Source organism: Panthera pardus, unplaced genomic scaffold (genome assembly GCF_024362965.1).
Source record: "Panthera pardus isolate Hobbes unplaced genomic scaffold, ASM2436296v1 HiC_scaffold_13, whole genome shotgun sequence".
In the NCBI taxonomy this organism is placed as follows: Eukaryota; Metazoa; Chordata; class Mammalia; order Carnivora; family Felidae; genus Panthera; species Panthera pardus.
Window position 1 is genome coordinate 36,419,102 of NW_026526688.1, and position 23,827 is coordinate 36,442,928.

The 23,827-nt window shown below is 48.7% G+C and overlaps 1 protein-coding gene across 5 annotated transcripts in view; it reads left to right on the forward strand.

Annotated features, from left to right (window-relative positions):
• GFRA2 (GDNF family receptor alpha 2) overlaps positions 1 to 22,611 on the forward strand; it is a 100,646-nt gene extending 78,035 nt beyond the window's left edge. For 3 of the 5 annotated variants that reach the window (XM_053900969.1, XM_053900968.1, XM_053900970.1), the window contains one exon: positions 21,156 to 22,611. In XM_053900969.1, the coding sequence (XP_053756944.1) occupies positions 21,156 to 21,467 (312 nt within the window). In that variant the 3' untranslated portion in view covers positions 21,468 to 22,611. Of the gene's footprint in view, positions 1 to 4,428; positions 4,483 to 5,540; positions 6,906 to 21,155 lie in introns of those variants that run through there. The other 2 variants (XR_002085122.2, XM_019467045.2) reach the window with 2 other exon arrangements.
• Positions 22,612 to 23,827: the final 1,216 nt, after the last annotated feature.

Below are 23,827 nucleotides of genomic sequence, written 5' to 3' on the forward strand. Positions count from 1 at the left end.
AGTTGCCTAAAATACTAACTTTCCTGGCCCTTTGCAGAAAACGTTTGCCTGCCCTGGTCTAGAGGAAGAGCAGGCCCTGGGTTGGGTGAGAACAGGGATGGGAATGCAGTCTGGTGAGCAGGCTGAAGCACGGGCTTTGGAGGGGCCACCAAAGGCTTTGGACTGGGGAACGTGCGGATGGGAAGATGAGCGCTGTGATTTGGGAAGATTGTGACAGCAGGTAGAGATTGGCAAGGGAGACGTGCTTGCAGGTGTGTTTGATCTTTGCCATAATCGATAGTCATAGGAGGCAAGATGGAAGCGTTGGGCCAGGGGTGGCAAGTAGCGGAGGGGAAGAGGAATGAGTTACTGGGTGGGCCTGCCAGGAGGAAGGCTGCTGAGGACACTGAGATTTGGGGATGGGGCCAGGACCAGAAGCAGGGGACATGGTTTTCCCATGGACGCAACACTGGGCTTCGTCCCTAGCAGTTGGGCTAAGTCAGCAAGGACCTGGGACTGCCAGACCTGGCTTAGGGAGTGGGAGACAGAGGTGGGCAAGGAAGAGAGGAAGACAATAATTCTTTCAACTTCCTTTTGCCAGAGGGCAAAAACCCCTCTGGGAGAAATTTCTAGAAGGATGAAGCTTACCTTTGCTGCCTTTCTTCCTCTGTGTCTGTGCCCCTTCCCTCATTCAAGTCCCCCAGTGCCATCTGCTTCTTTCATACTTCTGGAGGCCCCCTGTAGTACAGCCAAGGACACAAAGCCCCTGTACCCACCTTTCTGTCACATGGATTTGCTGTTAAAAGCCCTGCCTCCTGCCATCCTTGCAGTCCAGACCTGTGCCCTTTGGGACACTGTAACCCAACAGTGCCTGAGCTTGCCGTGAAGGGAGGAGAGTCTCAGAGTAGTGATGGAAGCAGGACAGGGGTGAGCAACTCACCTCTATTCCCATAAACTTGTTCCATCGGAGTCCAAGAAAATTGGGTGAGATAGGCATTGTGGGTGGCCTTAGGGGGGCATGGCCTCAGAGGGCAGCCTGCAGCCTGTGGGATTTGGGGAGGGAGGCAGCCTCTTCTCCTGCTCCCATTTACTTAACCGGTGCTGACATGACTGTGTGAATGTTTATTTGTCTCATTAGGGTGTGAGCAGAGCTGTGACTCATTCATCTTTAGAACCCCTTGTGGGAGCAGTGGGGGAAAGTTAATGGTGAGGGAGGGAGGCAGTGAATCTGAGCCACCGGTGGTTTTGCCATTAAGTAGTGCAACCTTCTCTCTGCACCTCGCCCATGTGCTGCTTTCAGAAAAGGTCAGCCGATGGGCAAACCCCCGCACTGCTCTGTGTGGCTGGGGCTGTGTGGGGGTCTCAGGTTTGCCACTGGGGAGATTACTGTAGCCTTCACTGTCTGCTCTGTGTCTGCTGGAAGTCAGGTGCTGGGGCAGAGACTGCTCCATGTGCCGTGGGGTAGGGCTGAGGTAGCCCCAGGCTAAGGCTGACCCTGGGTTTCACCTCACAGCCCCTTCCTGGGCCCTTCCTGCATTTCTCATAGGCTCTGCCTTTGAATGCAAAACTAAGCTTGGCTCAGCCTCGTGCCTTGTGGAATTGAGGAGCCCTTACAGGTGTGTGGAGCTTTGCTGTGCCATGTGCACTGTCTCATGTAATCATCACAGTGGGTCAGTGATGTGCGTTTGTCTATCCCTATTTTATAGATGAGAGAATGGATATTCCAGTAGATGAAGTGACTTTTGTGGGTCACTGGATAAAGAAGGCTTGAGCCCGGGGCTCTGGTCTCTCAGGCTCTTCTTCCTTGGATCCAGGGAATTGTCCTGTGGGGATGGACGCCAAAAATTAAGACCCTTTGATCTAAAAGGGAAAGGCTGCATGGGTCTGTGAGGATAAAAATCTGTAAGCTAGATTTCACAGCACTTGAAGGAAGTACTTTTGGACAGCGAGAAGAAGCTCAGGGTGTCACCTGGGCATTCAGCACACATTCAGTGTGTGGCTGGTGGCCCTGGAGCCTGCTGGACTGACATGTCATCAGTGCAGAGGGACATAGGTGAATGCTGTGGATGCTGGATATACAGTGGGTCACATGGGGTACAGGGAGAGGTCCTATCCCTGATCTTCATGGAGGCCAGTCCTTTTCTCCCACCACAGTCGCTGTGGCACCTGTCAGAGACCAGCAAGCAAGGATTGGATTGCCTTGGGGCTGGCCCAGGGGTGTGTGTCACTTTCTCTTGTTGATATGGGTCAGATGAGAGGATGAAGGCTCCTCCTCTGCTTCTTCCTCTCCTCCTGTTACTCTCCTTCTCCTGTGGCCCCCCCTTCCTCTCTGTCCCCTGCCCCCTTCTCCCCTCTGTCCTCCCTGCTCCCCCCCAAACCTCCAAACTCTCTGCATGTGCTCTCCTAGGGTGCTGCCTCTCCTTTTTCTCTCTGTTCCTTTCCTCTCTTGATCCTTTCCTCTGCTCCTCCCCCTCTCTTTTTTCCTTGAATATTTGCCAACAGCCCCCTCTCCTCTCTTCTTCTAAGAGGAGCCTGTCAAGTCTGCTCACTCTGAGGAGCAAAATCCAGCCATAAGCCAGCTGCTCCAGGTGAGATCTGTGTTCAGATCTCCCCTCCACCCCACTGCTTTAATTCTAAGTCCTGGTGCTCCTCTGCTTTGCTGGCTTCTCTCTGTGTGACTTGGCCTGGGGCTCAGCCTTCCAGAGCCAGCGGTGGCCAGGCCCGTGTCGAGGACCCATCACAGAAGGTTGTACTGCAAGGCCCTAGAGGTCACTTAGTTTAGTTCTTTTCTGAAACCTGATTTATTTTTAAGTAGTAGGCTGTTTTTTAAAATACTTCTTGTGTATAGCTCCAACATCTAGAACAAATAAAATCAGAGTTGCTTTGGTTGAAGTGGGGGTGAGAACACTCATCCTGGCTGTTTGATGCAACACAGACACGTTCCATATTTAGTGGCACTGGGGGAGGGGAATACACAGGAAGAGGACATGGGCCTGGAGACAGAGACCTGCCACACCTGGAACCCATGATACCTGGAAAGAATGCCAGGAAAAGCGGGTATTGGGTCCTGTGGCATAGGATATCAGAAGTGCTGTGAATTGCTCAGGGGGGTGACTGAGGGAGGATTGTGTAGATGAGGGCAGTTGAATGGAAGATAGTGGTGACAGTGCAGCCCCTGGGATGGGGTGGGCAGGCTCTGTCCAGCAGTGACCTCCCACAGGCCTGGCTGGAGCTGCACTTCGTCTGTGGCAGTAGAATCCAGTCCTTGGGTTCCAAAGGGCCCTTCTTCAGGGACCAAGGTGGGTAGCATGGTAGGCTTGGATCTTGGCACCTGAAGTCATGGGCACTGTGGTCTTGAACAAGATCTTCCTGGGTCAGGTCCCTGGTTCCATTCCCGTTGTGCTCATCATCACCGTGGTCATATCTCCATGATTGGGAGTGACTTGGATTTTGGCTGGCCTCTGTGTGACAGCTGGGGCCTTGTTTTGCTGACCAGATGCCCAGGGTGGTAGATTGCCTATGATGTTTAAGGGATTATTGATACTTCTGGCCAAGAGCAGTGATTTAGGAATAATTTCTTGGGCTTCCTGGTGCTTATGGTGGCCAGAGCTTCCCCACAAGTGCATTGGGAACCAAGCCATTTGAAGCCAGGGTAGAAACACCATGTCCCCCAACTGGTTCTCATGGATCATTATTATGATGATAACAAAGGACACTTCCTCTTGCTCACCCTCTGGTCCTGCATCCAAGTGGTTATGCCAGGAGTAGAGAATCCTAGAATCATCAGTAGGCCAGCCTTCCTTTCTCATTCATCGCCTCGGACCACCAAGCTCACAGGTGCCCACATCTGTTTAGGGTGGAATGGCCAATGCCTGGCACTATTGCCAGATGTCTTCCTACCATGCACCAGTGGCAGACATCACTAATCAATTGCAGTTCTCTTCCCCACAAGCCCAGATAAGGCTTATGAGCTTTTTGGAGCTGGCACTTGCATGCTGGTTCTGATATATGGCATTCATTCATTGAGTCATGGTTTCATGCATCTAGTAAAGCATTTACTGAGCTGGTGTGAATGAGCCAGACACTGCTTAGTGCAAGGAAAAGGAGCCATGGTCCCTGCCCTGTCAAGAGGAGTTTTGAGTATAGTAGACAAACATGCAAATGTCTTGTAATTATTCCATCATGCTCTAAGTTGAAAGCAGAGTTAGGAATCCCTTCTCCAGGAGCCTAAGGGGGACAGGACCTAAGTGCTGATGGTGTGAGAAAGGGACCAGGTCTTTTTGCTACACGGGATTGAGCCAGCACTCTTCATGTGAACCTTGTGCTTAATGATGGCAACGGTGGATGGTGGGGCCATGGACTCTTTGGTCTTATTCAAGTCACGGGACAAAGCTTGGCCAGAGACCCAGCTCTGGTAGCCCATCCTTACTAGCACCTTCTCTTCCACAGGAACAGGGGCTAAAACCCAATAACTCCAAAGAGTTAAGCATGTGCTTCACAGAGGTGAGTGAAGGGCAGAGTGGGGGATGGCTGCAGGGGACTGGGCTAGAAGGGGGTGTTTCCTAGGTGAGTCTCAGACTCTGAGCCCCCAGATCCCATCGCATGAGCTTCTGGCCCACTTAGACTTGGGTGGGTGCTCACTGCACTGGGGGTGCAGGTTCGGAGGCTGCAGCCAGGGGCCTTGGCTGTCTCCTTGGGTGAGACACAAACAGCTGCTCTGAGAAAAAGCCCTCTTAAGCCCTCCTGACTCTTTATGACAAGTGTCTTGAGTACCTACTCTGTGCTGGTTCTGTGATATTGAGGAGATTGGGAGATGGGAAAAGACACAGTCCCTTCCTAAAAGGAGCCCCAAAACAGGAGTGTATTTATGACTCCATATATAGTGTGTGTGTGTAGGTATTTATATGTATGTATGTGCGTGTGTGTGTGCATACACACACACTCTCACATATATATATATATATATATATATATATATATATATAGAGAGAGAGAGAGAGAGAGAGAGAGAGAGAAAGAGTGTGAGAGAAAGAGTGTGTCTATATATATTAGAGAGAGAGAGAGAGAGAGAGGAAAAGAAGTATAAACTCCTAGAGGAGAGTGCTCAGAGAGAGATGTGTAGGGAAGAAGCTTCATGGAGCAGGGGGATTCAAAGACATTTAGGAACAGGTAGAACAGAGCTTCTCCCTCCTCTCCTCTCAGGAAGCAGGTGCCTGTGGACCCCGAGAGCTCCTTCTTGAGACCTTAGGTACCATGTTCCTCCTCTCTGGTCTGTGTCCACAGACCCTCTTCCTCACTTGGCAGTGTCAACCCTTTTCCCTGGGGACTGCTGCCCGGTCTCCTGGAGCCTGGGGCTCAGCTCAGCTCAGCTCTATGGAAGCCTAGCACCACCTGCGGGCGAGCACAGAGCAGGGTCCCCTGGGTGGATGGGGTGGGCAGGGGCTCAAGGACTCCACTTCTCGAGTCCTTTCCTTTGCCTGATCCCAGCCCTACTGACTCCTTTGTTTTTCTGTCTTTTGTTGTGCTCTTTGCTTCTGTCTCCCCTTGTGTCATGGCTGCAGCTCACGACCAATATCATCCCAGGGAGTAACAAGGTGATCAAACCTAACTCAGGCCCCCGCAGAGCCAGACCGTCGGCTGCCTTGACCGCTGTCTCCTTCCTGATGCTGAAGCTGGCCTTGTAGGCTCTGGGACCCATGTCGGGGGATTTCCGGAAACTACGCAGATGAGAACACCTGCCTGGCAACATGGAAACACACACACACACACACACACACACACACACACACACACACACACATCTTGCAAAAAAAAATTTTTCCCCACCTTGTCTCTGAACCTGTCTCCTCCCAGATTTCTTCTCTGGAGAAGTTTTTCTAAACCAAACAGACAAGTAGGCGGGCAGCCTGAGAGCTGGCCCAGAGGTCCCTCGGCAAGGGAAACCCAGTGCTGAGGAGGGTGCAAGGGTCTAGAAATGCCCTTCGTTTTCTCCCGGTGTTTTCTTCTCTGGACCTCGCTGACATAAAAGACCAAGATGACACCCCTGTGGCCTGAGGGACTGGAACTGTGCTGATGTGAACTAGGGCCAGGGATCCCCACTGGCGGCTTGGCAGAGGGCATCGGGCAGCAAAGCAGCCAGGCTGGCTGCTGGGGGTCCAGCTGGGCACCTCAGCACCTCCACTCGGTTTCGAGCATGGAGTCTGTTTTGTGCTCTCTGTCTGCATCTGAACTGAGAACCCCCAGTGATGCCTGTGGAGGGTGTGGTACCAGGCCCTCTGACTGTGGCATGGAGGGAGTACTGGGGCCAGCTCCAGGGGGCTTGGGAGCTCAGCCGTCTGGGGACATCCCCTTGGGCAGAGGGAGCAAAGCTTGGGCACCAGCTCAAGGCTGCTGCTTCCTGCTTGGTGGCAGGAATTTTGAAATCAAAGAGAAATGATCCGTCATTGGCTCTTTTGGTTTCTTGTGGGTTCATTTGGTGGGTCTCCCACCAGGGAGAGGGGCAGAGAAGAACATGGCGGGACACCTGCTGGCACTGTGCTTCACTGGCCGCAGCTCTCTCCTCCTCTCGCCCCCCTGTTCCTCTTTTCCACATTCTCTCCTCATTTCCCAGACAAGCGCCAACTGTATGTACATAACACGACTCCTTTCTCAACATATATGTATATATAGATCCATATACATATATTGTGTGGTTTCCCCTTTTTTCCTTTTTTTAAGAAACAAAACTATCGAAATAATACCCCAACAGATGAGCGAAAATGTATTATTGTAAAGTTTATTTTTTTTAACAATGTTGTCTATAATGGGAAAAAAAGGAGATTGACTCCCTGTGTCTCTGCCTCTGTCAGGCTGACTGGGCTGTGGAAGGGGGTTCCTGATCCGTATTCATACTTAGCCAAGGCTCCAATAAACATACTAGGAAGCAATTTGCCTTCTGCCTCCCTCCGGTGTGCCTTCTCCTGCTATTTTTTCCTTGGCACAGTGCTGCCTCTTGGCTGCTTACCTGGGGTCCTGGTGGGCCTTGGAGAATGTGTGTGTGTGTGGGGGGCATGCACGCATGTGCACATGTGTCTCCATCTGTTATGTGTCTTTGATGTGGGTGATGGAGCTCCTTTAGGAGGTGGTTTTACACTTGGTGGGTCTCTGCGTCCCGGCTATGCTCAGCCTTCTGGGCCCTTCTTTACCCATCCTCCTCTACCTTCCCTTACCTATCAGTGCCAGTGCCTGTTGGTCCCCACCTTGAAGAGAAAGAAAGTACCTGTGGGGACCTGGAGGGGCAGGAGACCAGTTGATCTTGACACCTCGGGTATATTTTTGTTTTAAGGCTGTCTGTGTGGTCCTATTAAGTGGCCCATTGGTCTTATGTGGCATGAGGTGATATCTTCTCACTGGGACTCCTGGTTTATTTAAGGTATGTGATTATGAAGGCAGGGATCTGGTCTTCTGGGTCCTACTAGAGAAGGAAGATGACCATGATCCATCCCTTCTTCTCTTTTTCTCCATTTACCACCCGGGCTCCACCTGGACCCTGGGCCTGCTGTATTCCCTGGGGAGATTCTCCCTGGAGAAGGCTAGGAGGATGGATGCTGGCTGAGTGTGTGTACGTGCACCCACATGCAGGCTTGTGAGTGTTCATATGCATGTATGAGTATGTGCACATGCCAAGATGAAGGAGGAAGACTGTCATGTGAGGGGGTGCTCCCGCTGTCAGGGCTGCACATGATCCCATCCTGTCGCCATTGGGAGATGAGATGCTGTTTTCTGCTCTCCCCAAATGGCTCTTGTTTCCAGTTGCTGAAATGTCGGCAACATTGGCCTATGGTGGTGAGTAGTGTGGTGTACAGGTTCCAGCCTGTGCATGGAGGGCCAGTGGGGCAGTGAACTGTCTTCCCTAGTCACCACTGGTGTTACTGTGTGTGGAGGTGGCTGTGGAGTTTACTTGGGAATCCATGTTCTTTGTGAACAGCAAAGATTGGCTAACTTAAAAGGCTTTGGGGGGAAAAGGCTCAGAATCAGTGGAAGGTGGGGGGACCAGGGGAGAGTACAGTGGGAACCAAAGGACATCTGAAGGGTCAGAAGGCATGATCTACAGGGTCAGCATGCTGCTGTCTCTGTGATGAATGACCACCAACTTGTCCAACCGGTTTACTGGGGCCTTGTGCCTACCTCCTGCCATACTTTTGTGAGAGAGGAGAATATCTCACATCTGGTATTCCTAATGTGATATAAACCCTTGGCTTGCATAATGAGGGAGAGAAGATTTCCCGAAAGGAACTGGAGGTGCCAGAATAGATGCAGGGCAGCTTTACTCTGCCTTAAAACCTCTCCCTGTCTAGGTATCACATAGCTGAAATTTTACCATGAAATATTCATTCCTTTGGTTGAGATGATTCCTGTTCCCTGTGATTCTCTCAAAATGTGTAAATAAAAGTGGGAAGAATAAAATGTCACTATCTTAATGCTAATTAGTTTAATAGTTTGAATGAATCTTAGTAACATTAAGACATTTGGACCTAAACACTGAGATTGGGCATGGGGGACAGATAAGTGAAGAGGGGCAGGAATGGAATCAGGAGAAGATTGGTAAGGACTCCAGAGATAGAGCTAAAATTGTTTTAGTATTCTTTTGGGGAGAGTCAGCTGCATGAAGTATAGGTTCACTGTGCCTTTACCCCAGTTAGCAGTCTATACAATGTGCTTTCTTTGCCGTTAGTCCCTTGGGGATTCCTGACCTGAGGTATGCATCTGTCTGCAACTAGGCTCTAGTACCTTGACGAGACTGAGATCACATAGGCATGCTTTTCCTCTCCCTGGGGAGGCTTCCAGCCTGCGATGATTTTGCTCAGCCAAGAACCCAGACATCAGCTTCCCACCTGGCTCATGCCCTGCCACCCTCCTGTAACGTAGATAGGACCACTCAGAATGCACTGAAGGCCCAGTGGAGACCTATGATGGTGGCAGATCCAAGAAGGCTGATTCAGGAGCACAGAGGGCTCAGTATCAAGTGAGCCACGCCCTGGTCCTGAGCTAACCTTGGTGGAGAGCTGCACAGCTGGACCTCTGCCTTGTTCTGAGACCAGATGCAGGGTCATTACCTCAGTTTCCTGCATCTCACACCCTGCCTTCATAACCTACTTGACAGCATAGGTTTCCCAAGACTGAGCCCAACCTGGCTCTCTAGAGTCCTTCTAAGACACAAGGCCTGACTCGATCCTTAGGCCCTAGCTGAGCCCTGCCGTGTCTACCAGACCTTCTAGATGCTGAGCAGCTTTGGGGCTGACAGGGTGTCCAACTGTCATCTGCTTTCTGGATCCTGCCCATGGCTCACCTGCTTACTGAGATGTCCACCCAGGAACTCTGGTTTAGCCTCCCCTGTGCTGGTAACTGCTGGTCCCTGGGCTCCCAGGGTCTGATGGTCCACCTGCAAGGACTTAACTTCGTGCCAAAGGGCCTCACGGGGGTGGTGTGTGTGTGCTTGTCTCTAGTTCCCAGATCTGTCTCAGGGATTGCCTGATGCCCATATAAGACAAAGACTTGCCTTTCCTTACATGAGAGCAAAGCTTCAGTGTTGCCTGCTGCTGGAGAAATTTTTTGCCAGTCTTTTCTAATCTGTGGAATGAGCTTAAGCTGGGTGTTCCCTCTCTTGTAGGCTGGGATACCAGGGGATAAAACTGGCCATACACTCTGTGTTAATACAATTAAATGTATTCATAGCCTGTTGCCTATTCCTTTAAAGTCTCAGTGGGGAGTAGATAATTTATCTTTTAGAAAGAGATTTAGCATGTCTGGGTGGCTCAGTTGGTTAAGCATCCAACTCTTGGTTTTGGCTCAGGTCATGATCTCATGGCTTCATGGGTTCGAGCCCCACATTGGACTCTGTGCTGGCAGCGCAGAACCTGCTTGTGATTCTCTCTCTCCCTCTCTAGCTGCCCTTCCCCCACTTGTGCTGTCTCTGTCTCTCAAAATAAAAAAAAATTTAAAGAAAGATTTAATTTTTTAAGGAAAAGGCAGTCATTTGGAGCCAAAACTGGTAAAAAGTTGGTATTTAAAAAATGTTTATTTTTGAGAGAGAAGGGGTGCAAGCATGCACACGAGTTAGGGAGGGGCAGAGAGAGAGGGGGACAGAGGGTTCGAAGCAGGCTCTGTGCTAACAGCAGACTCCAGTGCAGGGCTTGAACTCATGAACTGCGAGATCACGACCTGACCTGAAGTGGTAAAGTTGGATGCTTAGTTGACTGAGCCACCCAGACACCCAAAAAGTTGGTACCATTCTTAGTGGTGGGTTTAAATGGTGGAAACACTGGTTTCTGTCTTCTTGTTCAACCTTAGTTACCTCATCTACAAAGTTCTGTTAGAGGATAGTTAAGGTCTTTCTCAACTCTGAATAAGCTCTAGAGGGGGAGAGAGATACAGAGACAGAGGTTTACACCAGATGTGCTTTTCCTGCTCAGTGCCTCCAGTGTTCTGAGTAAGGGGGAGTCATCCCCGTCTGCCATATGACCATTTCAAATTCTAAGTTTAGATGTGTTTTCTAAAAGCCCAGACATACCATTTCATTGTTACATTCCTATCTCAAGACAAGTGAGCAAATGGAAAGGGCTTTGAAATCCTCACAAAGATGTGGTTTATAAAATCAGGGCTGTGCAGAGAAGCATTAGTTAATCAGAACATTATTTGCCACATTCCACTTCTGGAGTGAAGTGCTTTTTTGTGCTCTACCTTCCAGAGCAGAAAAAGGGAAGTGAACAATATAGAAGGATTTTAATAGCATTACTCAAAACTGAAACCAAATGTGGATATTTTAAAATATGTATATATAAGATTTAACCAACATTTACATAGCCCTCACATGCACCAGACACTGTTCCAAAATTGCGTGAGTATCAACTCATTTCCTTCCCATGGGGATGCAATTAGTTTAGCTCTGCCTCCCCATACTACATACTGAGCAGACTGAAGCATAGACAAGTTGCGATCCTGCCCAAGATCATACAGAGGGTAGGAGGCGTGGCGGCACTCTGACACAAGCCCAGGTGGGCTGCCTTGTGGGTCTGGGCTCAAACTGCCCAGCTGCTGCCTGAGCCACACTGCCACACTTGTCCCTGGCTCTGTGCTGGCCCTCAGCTGGCCTGACCAAGGCAGCCACTTCCCTGGGGGCTCCAGTTAATCTGGGCTTCGTTGCTGTGCTTTCCCTTCCCTCTCGGCCTATAGGGCAAATGGTGAGGGAGTTCTGTAAACCGGTTCATTAAATCCAATACATTGTAGACTCCAGAAGGGAGAGAGGCATGAGGAAGATGCAGCTCTAGACGTGGCCCACCCCAGGTCTTTCTGATGGGGAGAGTCCCACCTCGGTGTTTGCTAGGACGAGTGTGGACCTTGTGGGGAAACAGTTTGTGGGAAGATGGCCTTTTGAGGAAGAAGACTGACCATCTGGGGACCTGCCCTTGACTTTGAACTGCTCTTGCTTTGGGGACACCATGGTGATGATGGAAGAGGACACATTTGGGGCTAGGCAGACCTGAGTTTGAATTACAGATCTGCCATTGACCAGCCAGGTGATCATGTCTAGTATGAGCTTCAGGTTTCTCATTTGTAAAATGGGGATGGCTGTCCCTGCCTCATAGGAACTCTTGTCAGGATTAAATGGGATTATACCCTGCCAAGGGACTGGCACAGAGTGGGCAGGCCATCAGCCATCCCATTCCTGCTTCCAGTGGGCCAGCCAGCCTGGACCTCCGCAGATTCTCTGCACCTGCCTGGCTCACTAGGTCTCATCCTCATGGCAGCCAGATGCCTTGTGGTAAACACAAGAACATGATGGTCATTAGGCCCCTGGACTGTGCTCTTTGAAGGATTGCCATGTGGAGTTGAGAGGGCAGGAGAGGTGGGGAGAGAAAAAAGGGAAACTTCCTTGTTATTTGTAAAGCACAGTTGACTTGATCTATGAGTCACTGGGGACAGTGGCTACAGAACAGCCAAATGTCATGCTCTCTCTGGAGTCCTTTTGATTGGCCACCTCCTCTCCATGCACGAAGGCAGGAGACGTGCTGCTGCAGTGACATCTCAGCTCAAGGGCACCAGGGCAAATGCGTATCAGATCAGCAGCCCCAAATGGAGACCAGGAAGCACTCATCAGCCATGAGGCCTGGGAACAATGTCAGCACCCACGGGTGACAGGCTGGCATGGGGTCCTGGAGGGTCCAAGGCAAGCTTGGGAACTCCCTGTGAGGAGGGAGCCCCAGGCCCCAAACCCCTGTTTTGTGATGAATTCTGAGTTACTTCCATGCTTTCTGAGCAGAACTTTCTCTCCTCTGTGATTTCCCTATAGAAAAAAAGGCTGGCAATGAGGTGTGAGCCTGATGACACGTTCAAGCTCATATGCTGTCCTCAAGAATTGTAGGGTATACTTGAAGGGGTGTCGGGGGACCTGGGCTCAAAGTCTGGCTGGCCATCTATCAGCTAAGTCACTGAATTTCTCTGAGCCTCAGAAAGATTGCTCTCCGAAATCAGCAAACTATTTTCTGTAAAGGGCCAGATAGTAAGTAGCATAGGCTTTGTGGGTCGTGGCATCTTGGCTGCCAACTATCATCTTGGTCTTTGTAGCTTGAAAACAGTCATAGGCATTGTGTAAATCATGGGGCTTGTCTGTATTCCAATAAATATGTATTTACAAAAGCAGATATGGGCTGAACTTGGACTAGGGGTTATAGTTTGCCACCATTTGCTTTAAATAATCTCTGAGACCAAGCTCTCAATCCTGGGCATTCTGACTACTGAGGTTTGGTGGCAGGAATGCTAAGGGGTGGAAGGGCCGAAGTTATCCTGGGGTTGTAAGAAGAGAGAGGACAGTCCACCACTGTGACAGGGGAGGTGAAATTGGTGGGAGAGGACACCAGAAGGAAGCGTCCTGTGCTGGGCAGGAAGGAGGAAAGAACCATGTAGCCTATGGTCTGTGCTCACAGAAGTGTGGTTTGGAGTCTGGGGGGCTGCAGTTGTGTTCTGCACGGGGGCTTTGGGCCAGGAGGGCAAATAGGTTGGAAATTCAGCTGTGCTCAAGTCATCCATCCATGGGCCCACCCTGGGCTTGAGGAGGGGTCATCGCTTGCTGGTTTGCACGAGGGCTCCTGTATGTGCTGGAGCAGGGCCTGTGGCCAAGAGCAAGGGCAGTTGCCATTCTAGGGGCTGGGAGGGGAGAAGGCGGGGTGTGGCAGTGGAGCCCCTGAAAGCCCCTGTCGTCAAGTCACTTAACCTGGTTGACCCCCCGCCCTTTCCTCATCTACAAAGGGAAGGGTCAGAGGCACTGTTCTCCAAGCTTCCTTTCCACAAATAGGATTCTCTGATTTTATGACTGCCAGCTATTTCTGAACTCACTAGCCCGGCACAGAATGACTTGGAAGGAGACGGAATTCATCTCTCTTTCAATAAACGCCACCACCCGCTTGGTTGCTCCAATTTTTCACCAAGTGTCTTGTGCAGAGCTTCGGACTGCTGCTGTGGGACTCATTCTGGGTATGGCTGATGGTGGTGCTCTCTCAGGCTCTGCCTCATTTCTTTCCCTTGCAAGGTGGCATTTCCCAGAAAGTCAACACCTGCTGGGGCCACATGGAGGTATACCCACCATGTCCTGTCTGAGTCCCCATCTTGACCGGGATGCTGCTCAGGGGTCAGAGGTCATGGAACTGTTTACACTTGGACCACCCAGGCGGGAGGTGACTAATCCTCATCAAATATGTCTGCAGGAGGAGTTTGCCCAGCCACCTTGGCCAGCATGATTTGGGGTGCTGAAGCTCGGGCAGCCAGAAGAGAGGCATCTGAGAAAACCTCTGCCGTGATTTTTCCCGGGCCTGCACAGTGGACTCCCCTTCTTTCCTCCCTGCCCACCCACATGCAGGTGCTTAACAATTTACAATAAAGGCTGCAGCTCTCACTCTACTTCATTTAAACAGCAGAGTCTAGCTTAGTCGGCCAAACAAATCCTTGTGGGATGACACCTTTGGCCCAGCGCATCCTTCACTTTTATCCTCCATGGAAGATGAAAGGCCTTTTTTTCAGGGGTCTCTACAACCTGAAATCACTCTTAATTCTCATTGTGTGAGAAAGCTGGGTGAGTGTGAGGCCCCAGGACATGAAGGACTCTAAAATGCCTGCCTCCTGGAAGTTTGTAGCTGGGAGCTGCTGAAATAACCTTCTCTTCCAAATGAGGAAGCAACTTTATTGATGACTGGAAATGGTCCAGAGGGGCTATTGTCTGGGTGATGGGGAAGACCCCTCGGCAGCCCTCAACCCTGCCCAAGTCCATGCATCTCAATGTCTGGATATCTGGGGCCTGTACAGCCATGGAGAGGACAGGTCTAGAAAGACCCCTGGGCAATCAGAGGAATGTTTGTGGGAGCAGCCACAAGTGTAGGTCCCTGTCATGGATGGGATGGGGCTGAGCTCACGCTGTGGCCCTCGTTCCTCTTTGGGCATTAGCTGGCAGGGCTTTCTCCATTCACCCTGGCACCTGCTCCTGAGTCTGACAGACAAAGGACCCCATGCATCTGGGTGACAATTCAGCCTGCTCGGTCCTCCAGGTGGGCATCTGCATGTGGACTCAGGGAGTCACAGCTCTGGAGTGAAATCTGATTGTGTCAGGACAGTGGGAGGGCTGGGGATGGGTACTATCTCCTTCTGAAAAACTGTGATGGATGGAGTGATTGATTTCCATGGAAGGTGGTCGTCCTGAAAATCCCTCCGACTTCCACCCTGGGGGCTGCTGTCCCAGAAGCCCTTCCCTTTTCACTCCACCTGCTGCTGTCCCTGGCCAGGGCCGTGGCCTTGGACACTTCCTTTTGCTGGAACCACTCCAGAGCCTACAATTTAGGCAGGCAAATGTGGGTTTTGACTATGGGTGTGGCTCAACAGATTAGGTGACTCCCATGTGCTGTGGGGCATCCAGAATTCAGACTATCCAGTCATTCTCTTCCTGAAATGCCATCTTTCCTTCTCCTTTCCATCATCTTATCCCGGGCTGTTTTTCTCTGGTGTTACCTTCTGGTATGGGTGTCTGTTTAGCATCTGTAGACCTGGAGAAGTAAGGGCTTTCCTCCTTCTAGTTCTCTGCTTCATGTCAGGTTTGTTCTTCCTTTTAGCAGCTGAGCCCAAATGAGCAGCATTTTGGGGATGTGTCCCCTCAAAGTCCCTGAACTAGCTGTTCTCTGCTTCCATCTCGATCCTCCCATCCATGCTCCCCCCACCATCCAGTCCTGCCCCTGGTGGTGTCCTCACCATGGGTTGTGGAGTTGAGGGCAGAAACCTATAGGGTTCCTGTCAGCTTGGCAGGCAGCCTCCCTTCACCTGCATGGTTTGCCCCAGGAGCTCCATCTTCCCCACTAGCAGCCTCTTCAAATTTTCCTGTGGGTTTTCTTGTATCCCTCCATCCACTGGGGACAAACTCTTCTCATCTGAATGAATTGGGAGGTCAAGGGAGACTCACCTAAATGAATAAAAAAAATCTGAACTTTAGAATCTTGCTGAATGAGTAGTATGATGTCTTTGCAGTAGGCCAAAGCCTTTGTAATGGCCTTTAAGGCCCACGGGATCTGGCTGGCTGCCTTTCCCATCTCCTTCCCAATTGCTCTCCCCTGCCCACTCTGCCCCAGCCACATTGACCTCCTTGCTGTTCTTTGAACATGTGAGACTGGCTCCTACTTCAGGGTCTCTGTAGTGGCTGTTCCATCTGTCTAGGGTACTCTTCTAGTCATTCTAGCTACCTTCCCTGCTCCCTGCTTCAGGTCCCCACTCAAATGTCAGCCAACTAATGATAACTTTCCTGTCCAGGATACCTTTCTCGGCACCCTCTTCAGGACTTTCCACTCCCTAATGTTTTGCTTCCCCAAAGCACGTGTCACCTTCTGACCGACTATACATACACATATATGTTCATGTGTATTTGGTGTCTCTGTGTGTGTGTGTGTTGGGAGTTTATGACCTGCCTCACTCCACTATGATGTAATCTCCAAGAGTACAGGAGCTCCATCTGTTGTTTTTTCATTGTCATATCCTTAGCACCTAGAAGAGTGCCTGGCAGAGAGGGACCTCTGCAAATGTTTGTTGATTGGCTGCAAGTTGATAAGGAGTTTGAGCAGATCCTGGAGAATGAGCAGGTGGCACATTGAGAGAAAACAGGGTTGGGGAGGAACAGAGAGAATCTTGAATTAGCATATCAAAGCAGAAGCCCAGGGAGTGCTGGCTGGACACATTTTCCTTATTGTTGAAACAAGTCCAGAGTCTGTACTCTCTCCCAGGCCACACAGAGCGTACTTAACAGCAAGGCTGATACCAGAACTCAGGATTCCGTTTGTTAGTCTGATCCTCCTTCCACCTTGGACAATGGCTTCTTCTCTTAGGTGGTTGTATACATACTCTGTGATCTCATTTAAAATAATCAATTAGCTTAGCAAACTCTTCTGGTGGATAGGACAAAAGGAATGTTCAGTGGAGGTGGTAAGGCACAGGTTTACACCTGGTCAGATTTGATGAGGGTGTCTAAAGAAACCCCTTGGCTGAGGATGGTGGCTTGAACATCTGTTTAAACAACTTCGGTGGAGTTCCTTTGCAGGAAGCTTATTTTATAATCAAGCTCACAGTCATCAGGATTTCTCCATCCCATCCCTCCAAGGCACTGTATGTCCTCATTTACCCAGCCTCACTCTCCTAGTTAAAAAATTGGGAGGTTGGTAAGGACAAATCTACCCAGTGTACGAGAGTGAGCTTGGAAGGGTTCCTCCACCTCCTGGATGGAGAGGTGGAGGAAGGGGGCAGGGGGCTTATTCACTCTGTGGAGCTGCTGATAATAAAAGGGGAAAATTAAGTCTTGCTTGTTCAGGTATGTGATTGAGAAAGGCCGTCAGCAGAGGGACGAGGAGCTTGTTAGAAATCACCAGGCCATTACAACCGAGATCAACAGCTGCCTCTTGAAATGGGGAGGAAATAGATACAATCGCAGGAAGGCGATAAAATTGAAAGGTTCCAGTGCGCCCCGGTGAACAAACATAACCTCATACAAAGTCTATTTGGGTGAGCAGCCTCCTTATCATAATTATCCCCCCAGCTACTGATGTTGGAGAGTGAGGGGCATTGATCTGGGGGACTGGAGTCAGGGGTCACAGGCAAAGTTCCTTTGCCTCCCGTCAGGGGTCACAAAGCTGCTGACTTTTAAAGACAAAGGAGAAGCCAGGGACCATGAACAGCAAACCCTGGGTCTTAAGTGTTTGAAATGTACTGACAATCTTCTTAAGAAAATGCTTCATGTGCATGAAAATGCTTCATGTGCATGACACAAATGCTTCAAATCTGACTCTCCGTGGAGGGCGAGTAGAGGAGGGCTGCGTGCGGCACTGCCTGCTGGAGCTCCACACCTGAGCAGCTGGCTGTGCAACTCAGGGGCCATGTTTCCTCTTCTGTGCTCCTGTTCTGCGGTGAGGGGTGATGGGTATGTGCATTCCAGTGAGCACATATATATGCACACACGTACACATTTCTTCTTGGCAGAACAATGAGGGTGGGTGGAATTGTTCACTCTGACAATTCTCTGAACCAAATCTGAGTTCCTTTGTGGGAAGCTGACTGACAAATCAAAGGGCAGTGGGCTGAGAAATGGCGGGACTATGGGGACTGGTCTCTTTGGCCTCGCCCTGTGGCCACCCAGCTGGTTGTGTTCTCAGGTGACTAGGGGACCACGGCTGGGCCTGACAGTGGGCTGGGGGGAAGCCCCACTGCAGGAGGGTCCTGCTGTCTGTCCATCTGCCTTCCTGTCTCAAATCTGACTGAGAGCCTGCCAGTCCAGGGCATTTCCTTTAATGGCCCCTGTGATGGCACTCTTCCTGTGATAATTTACAACTGGTGAAGAATTTTGCTAAGTCCTTTATTTGGCTTTTTAAAAAAAAATTTAAATGCTTTATTTATTTTTGAGAGAGAAAGACAGAGCACGAGCAGGGGCAGGGCAGAGAGAGAGAGAGAGAGATACAGAATCTGAAGCAGGTTCCAGGCTCCAAGCTGTCAGCACAGAGCCCGACTCAGGGCTCGAACCCACGAACTTGGAGATCATGACCTGAGCTGAAGTTGGACATTTAACCAACTGAGCCATCCAGGTGCCCCTTCCTTCACTTGGCTTTTAAAAATGTCATTAAACCACATCTTCTTTTTTTTTTTTAATTTTTTTTAAAATTTATTTTATTATTTTTTTTAATATATGAAATTTACTGTCAAATTGGTTTCCATACAACACCCAGTGCTCATCCCAAAAGGTGCCCTCCTCAATACCCATCACCCACCCTGCCCTCCCTCCCACCCTGCCCTCCCTCCCACCCCCCATCAACCCTCAGTTTGTTCTCAGTTTTTAACAGTCTCTTATGCTTTGGCTCTCTCCCACTCTAACCTCTTTTTTTTTTTTTTTTCCCTTCCCCTCCCCCATGGGTTTCTGTTATGTTTCTCAGGATCCACATAAGAGTGAAACCATATGGTATCTGTCTTTCTCTGTATGGCTTATTTCACTTAGCATCACACTCTCCAGTTCCATCCATGTTGCTACAAAAGGCCATATTTCATTTTTTCTCATTGCCACGTAGTATTCCATTGTGTATATAAACCACAATTTCTTTATCCATTCATCAGTTGATGGACATTTAGGCTCTTTCCATAATTTGGCTATTGTTGAGAGTGCCGCTATAAACATTGGGGTACAGGTGCCCCTATGCATCAGTACTCCTGTATCCCTTGGATAAATTCCTAGCAGTGCTATTGCTGGGTCATAGGGTAGGTCTATTTTTAATTTTCTGAGGAATACTACTTGGCAATGAGAAAGAATGAAATCTGGCCATTTGTAGTAACATGAATGGAACTGGAGGGTATTATGCTAAATGACATAAGTCAGGCAGAGAAAGACAGATACCATATGTTTTCACTCATATGTGGATACTGAGAAATGTAACAGAAGACCATGGGGGAGGGAAAGGGGGGAAAAAGTTACAGAGAGGGAGGGAGGCAAACCGTAAAGACTCTTAAATACTGAGAACAAACTGAGGGTTAATGGGGGTGGGGGAGAAGGGAAAGTGGGTGATTCAGGGGGGCACCTGTTGGGATAAGCACTGGGTGTTGTATGAAAACCAACAATAAATTATATTTAATAAAATAAAATAAAACTAGAAAAAATGAAAAAAAAATAAATAAAAATGTCATTAACTGTTTGCATGGGAACTCAGAGAGAAATCCAAAGAAGAGTGGACGGGGAGAAAAGCAGCCACAGAGAAGGCTGTGGAGGGATTTTCCCTTTCACTGTAGTTGGCTTCCCTATGCATGGGGGAGATTGCCTCATAACAAAAGGTTGGTAGGATTTCGACACTGCATCCCTTTGGATGGGATCTAGGATGTATTTGCCCTTTGGGGAATTCTGCTTACAGCCCTCAGGGCTGTAGTGAAGTGGCCAGTGCCCTTGAGATGGAGGACAGGCAAAGGGCAGGGGGGTTCTAACAAGCTCCTCATCACTGAGAAGTAGTCATTTGTGGGGACTTTTGACTGGCTGCTCCACCAGGATGGGCAAGACCGTTGGCTTGCCCTAGAGGAAAAGTTGTGAGGGAGGCGGTACCTGCTGGGGAGTCAGGAAAGCAAGGCTGTGGTCCTTGTTCTGGTCTAGGTGACTTCCTTCTGTCTGCCTCATTTTTCTCTTCTGTCAGTGAGTGGTTTGGAGCAGATGGTCAGGCAATATAGAGCGAGTGAATGGGTGAGACTGTAGGTGGCCAGCTGGAGAAGATGGGCTGTCTCTGTGTGGGCCAGTTCAATTTCCAGCTCCTTCAGCACTAAGCTCCTGCTAAATGACTGTGGGAAGCCCCTTAACCTCTGTAGTCTCAATCTGTCACCTCAAAAGGGGGTTAAGCAAACGTATTTTGAAGATTTGGGAGTACTGAATGAGCTAATGTGAATGTATTGCAGGGCCTGGCACACAGTAGGCTCTTTAACAAAATAGGTCCCACCAGGGTGCTTGGATGGCTCAGTCGGGTGGCCGTCCAACTTTGGCTTAGGTCACGATCTCATGGTTTGTGAGTTTGAGTCTCGTGTAAGGCTCTGTGCTGACAGCTTGGAGCCTGGACGCTGCTTCAGATTCTGTGTCTCCCTCTCTTTCTGACCCTCCCCACTCACACTCTGTCTCTCTCTGTCTCAAAAATAAATAAACATTAAAAAAATTTTAAACAAAATATGTTCCCTTCTCATTTTCTTTATTCCCTCATTGCCCACACTGCCATTTTTCTGGCTCACTTGCTGCACCAAGTTTGAGAATTGGAAAGCCATATAAGGCGACTGTGTTAGTTTGATTCCCTGTACAAATATGCACACTGGGGGACATTTTAGCATTCCACTCTCAGCTCCCTTTGGGGGATTGCTGTAAGTCCCAGCCACCTGATGAAAGTTTGCTTTGTGTGCAAACCCATTCTGGAAGACACTGCCCATTATAGGCAATAGCCCTGAAATACATGATCTTAGATTTTAGTACAGGAAAAATGAAGTCTTCCTTGATGTTAGACCACTGTAGAACAGTTCATATTTCCCCTTTTGGCCTTGGTTGCCAGAAAACTCAATTAAATTTTGTGCTTTGGAGCTATAATACCCGAAATACTTGTACAACTTAACCTCTCTCACACATCCTTCAAGGAAACCTTCTCTGACTCCCCATGTCTGAGAAAGAGGCCTACTTCAGTGCTTCTGGTATTCATGCTTTCCTCAAACAGAACCCTGTCCAATTGACATTCCCACTCCCTTTCTCTCAACACACACACACGTACACACACGTATACATGTATATGCACACACATGCATGCACAACGCACACATACATGCACACCTGCGTGCACACACAACACATACATACACATTTACGCACACATGCACGCATTCACCCCACCCCCAGATTTAGGTTCCTTGAGGACCAGCTCAGTTCACTGAGGACAGAACACCTGCTATCTGGAATGTATGGGTACTCAATAAAAGCTCATTGAATAAAGGTAAATGAATGAACAAGTGGTTATATAAACACTTTAGTTCAGGTATCAGATATAACCATCTTTTCTTTCCTATTCAGTGGGGTTTGACCTTTTACATTTCGATCTTTTACAATTACCACACACTTAAAAATTTTTTTTCAGCTTGTCGATACTACCCAAAGCAATCTACATATTCAATGCAATCCTTATCAAAGTAACACCAGCATTCTTCACAGAGCTAGAACAAATAATCCTAAAATTTGTACAGAACCAGAAAAGACCCTGAATAGCCAAAGCAATCTTGAAAAAGAAAACCAAAGCAGGAGACATCACAATCCCAGACTTCAAGCTATACTACAAAGCTGTAATCATCAAGACAGTATGGTACTGGCACAAGAAAAGACACTCAGATTAATGGAACAGAATAAAGAACCCAGAAATGGATCCACAGACGTATGGCCAACTAATCTTTGACAAAGCAGGAAAGAATATCCAGTGGAATAAAGACAGTCTCTTCAGCAAGTGGTGCTGGGAAAACTGGACAGCGACATGCAGAAGAATGAACCTGGACCACTTTCTTACACCATACTCAAAAATAAACTCAAAATGGATGAAAGACCTCAATGTAAGACAGGAAGCCATCAAAATCCTCGAGAAAGCAGGCAAAAACCTCTTTGATCTTGCCCGCAGCAACTTCTTACTCAACACGTCTCTGGAGGCAAGGGAAACAAAAGCAAAAATGAACTACTGGGACTTCATTAAAATAAAAATCTTCTGCACAGTGAAGGAAACAATCAGTAAAACTAAAAGGAAACTGACAGAATGGGAGAAGATATTTGCAAATGACATATCAGATAAAGCGTTAGTATCCAAAAATCTACAAAGAATTTATCAAACTCAACACCCAAAAAAACAATCCAGTGAAGAAATGGTCAAAAGACATGAATAGACACTTCTCCAAGGAAGACATCCAGATGGCCAACCAACACATGAAAAAATGGTCAACATCACTCACCATCAGGGAAATACAAATCAAAAGATACCACCTTACCCCAGTCAGAATGGCTAACATTAACAACTCAGGCAACAACAGATGTTGGCGAGGATGTGGAGAAAGAGGATCTCTTTTGCATTGTTGGTGGGAATGCAAGTTGGTGCAGCCACTCTGGAAAACAGTATGGAGGTTCCTCAAAAAACTAAAAATAGAACTACCCTATGACCCACAAATTGCACTATTAGGCATTTATCCACGGGATACAGGTGTGCTGTTTCGAAGGGATACATACACCCCCATGTTTATAGCAGCACTATCAACAATAGCCAAAGTATGGAAAGAGCCCGAATGTCCATTGATGGATGAATGGATAAAGAAGATGTGGTATACACACACACACACACACACACACACACACACACACACAATGGAGTATTACTCAGCAATCAAAAAGAATTGAAATCTTGCCATTTGCAACTATGTGGATGGAACTGGAGGGTATTATGCCAAGTGAAATTAGTAGGAGAAAGACAAAAATCATATGACTTCACTCGTATGAGGACTTTAAGAGACAAAACAGATGAACATAAGGGAAGGGAAACAAAAGTAATATAAAAACAGGGAGGCGGACAAAACAGAAGAGACTCATAAATATGGAGAAAAACAGGGTTGCTGGAGGGGTTGTGGGAGGGGGAATGGGCTAAATGGGTAAGGGGCATTAAGGAATCTACTCCTGAAATCATTGTTTCACTATATGCTAACTAATTTGGATATAAATTTTAAAAAAGAAAATAAAAAAGTTTTTTAGCTTTATTTATTTGAAAGAGAGAGAAAGCACATGTGCAAGGGGCAGAGAGTGGGAGAGAGAAAGTTTCAAGCAGGCTCTGCACTGTCAGTGGAGTGCCCGATGCAGGGCTCAAACTCATGAACCGTGAGATCATGACCCGAAACAAAGTCAGATGCCTAACCGACTGAGCCACTCAGGTGCCCCTGCACACTTTTTATTATAAACACAACTTTAGAATTACGTGGGGTTGAGGATGTAAATAAATGAAGAGATAAATAACTAAGTTTCTCTTCCACAACACCTCCTTTGCCAGCTCCAGCGAGTGTCTTGTGCTCGAGAACATAGACTTTGGAGCAGAGCAAGACATGCATTTTCCTGGCTGTCACTTAACAGCTGTGTGTACTTGGGCAGATTTCTCTGCTTCTCTGTTTATAAAAATGGAGGTAAAGAAATTTCTCTCGTAGGGCAGTGGGAGATGAAATAGAACATGTAAGTGAAGTGTGCAACAGAGTATTTAGCCATAATGAGTGCTCAGCAAATATTTATCATGAGTGAAAGAAAGTCTCCACCTCAGTGATGTGATGCACCTCATGTGTCCTACTGTTCTGAGCTGACTTTAAGCTCCTTGAGGCCAGGTGACTTACCTGATGCTCCTTTTGTGTAAGCTGGGCCACCCGACTGAACACATTGGCTCTGTACATCCATGAATAGACTTCTGAACACCGTTGGAGACAATGTCCAGACAAATACCAGGCTGGCTCATGGACTTATAGCACATGGATCTGAAAGGGGCCTTTGTGGTCAGGGGTCTGTCTCTCATTTTATGTGGGAGAAACTGGGGTATAGGCAGGTGCTGTGGTGTCCCCAGGCTACACTGCTGGGTGGAAAGCCTGGCCCCAGACCCGGGCTCCTCATGTCAGGCAAGAACACCTTCCAATCTGTTGTGCCCCTGGCCAGGATAGACTGAACGTGGCCCAGGATATCGGCCCTCCCCGCACCTGGCCTCAGGGCGCTGTTCTGAAGCTACGGTAATTACCTGTGGTGCAGGTGTGG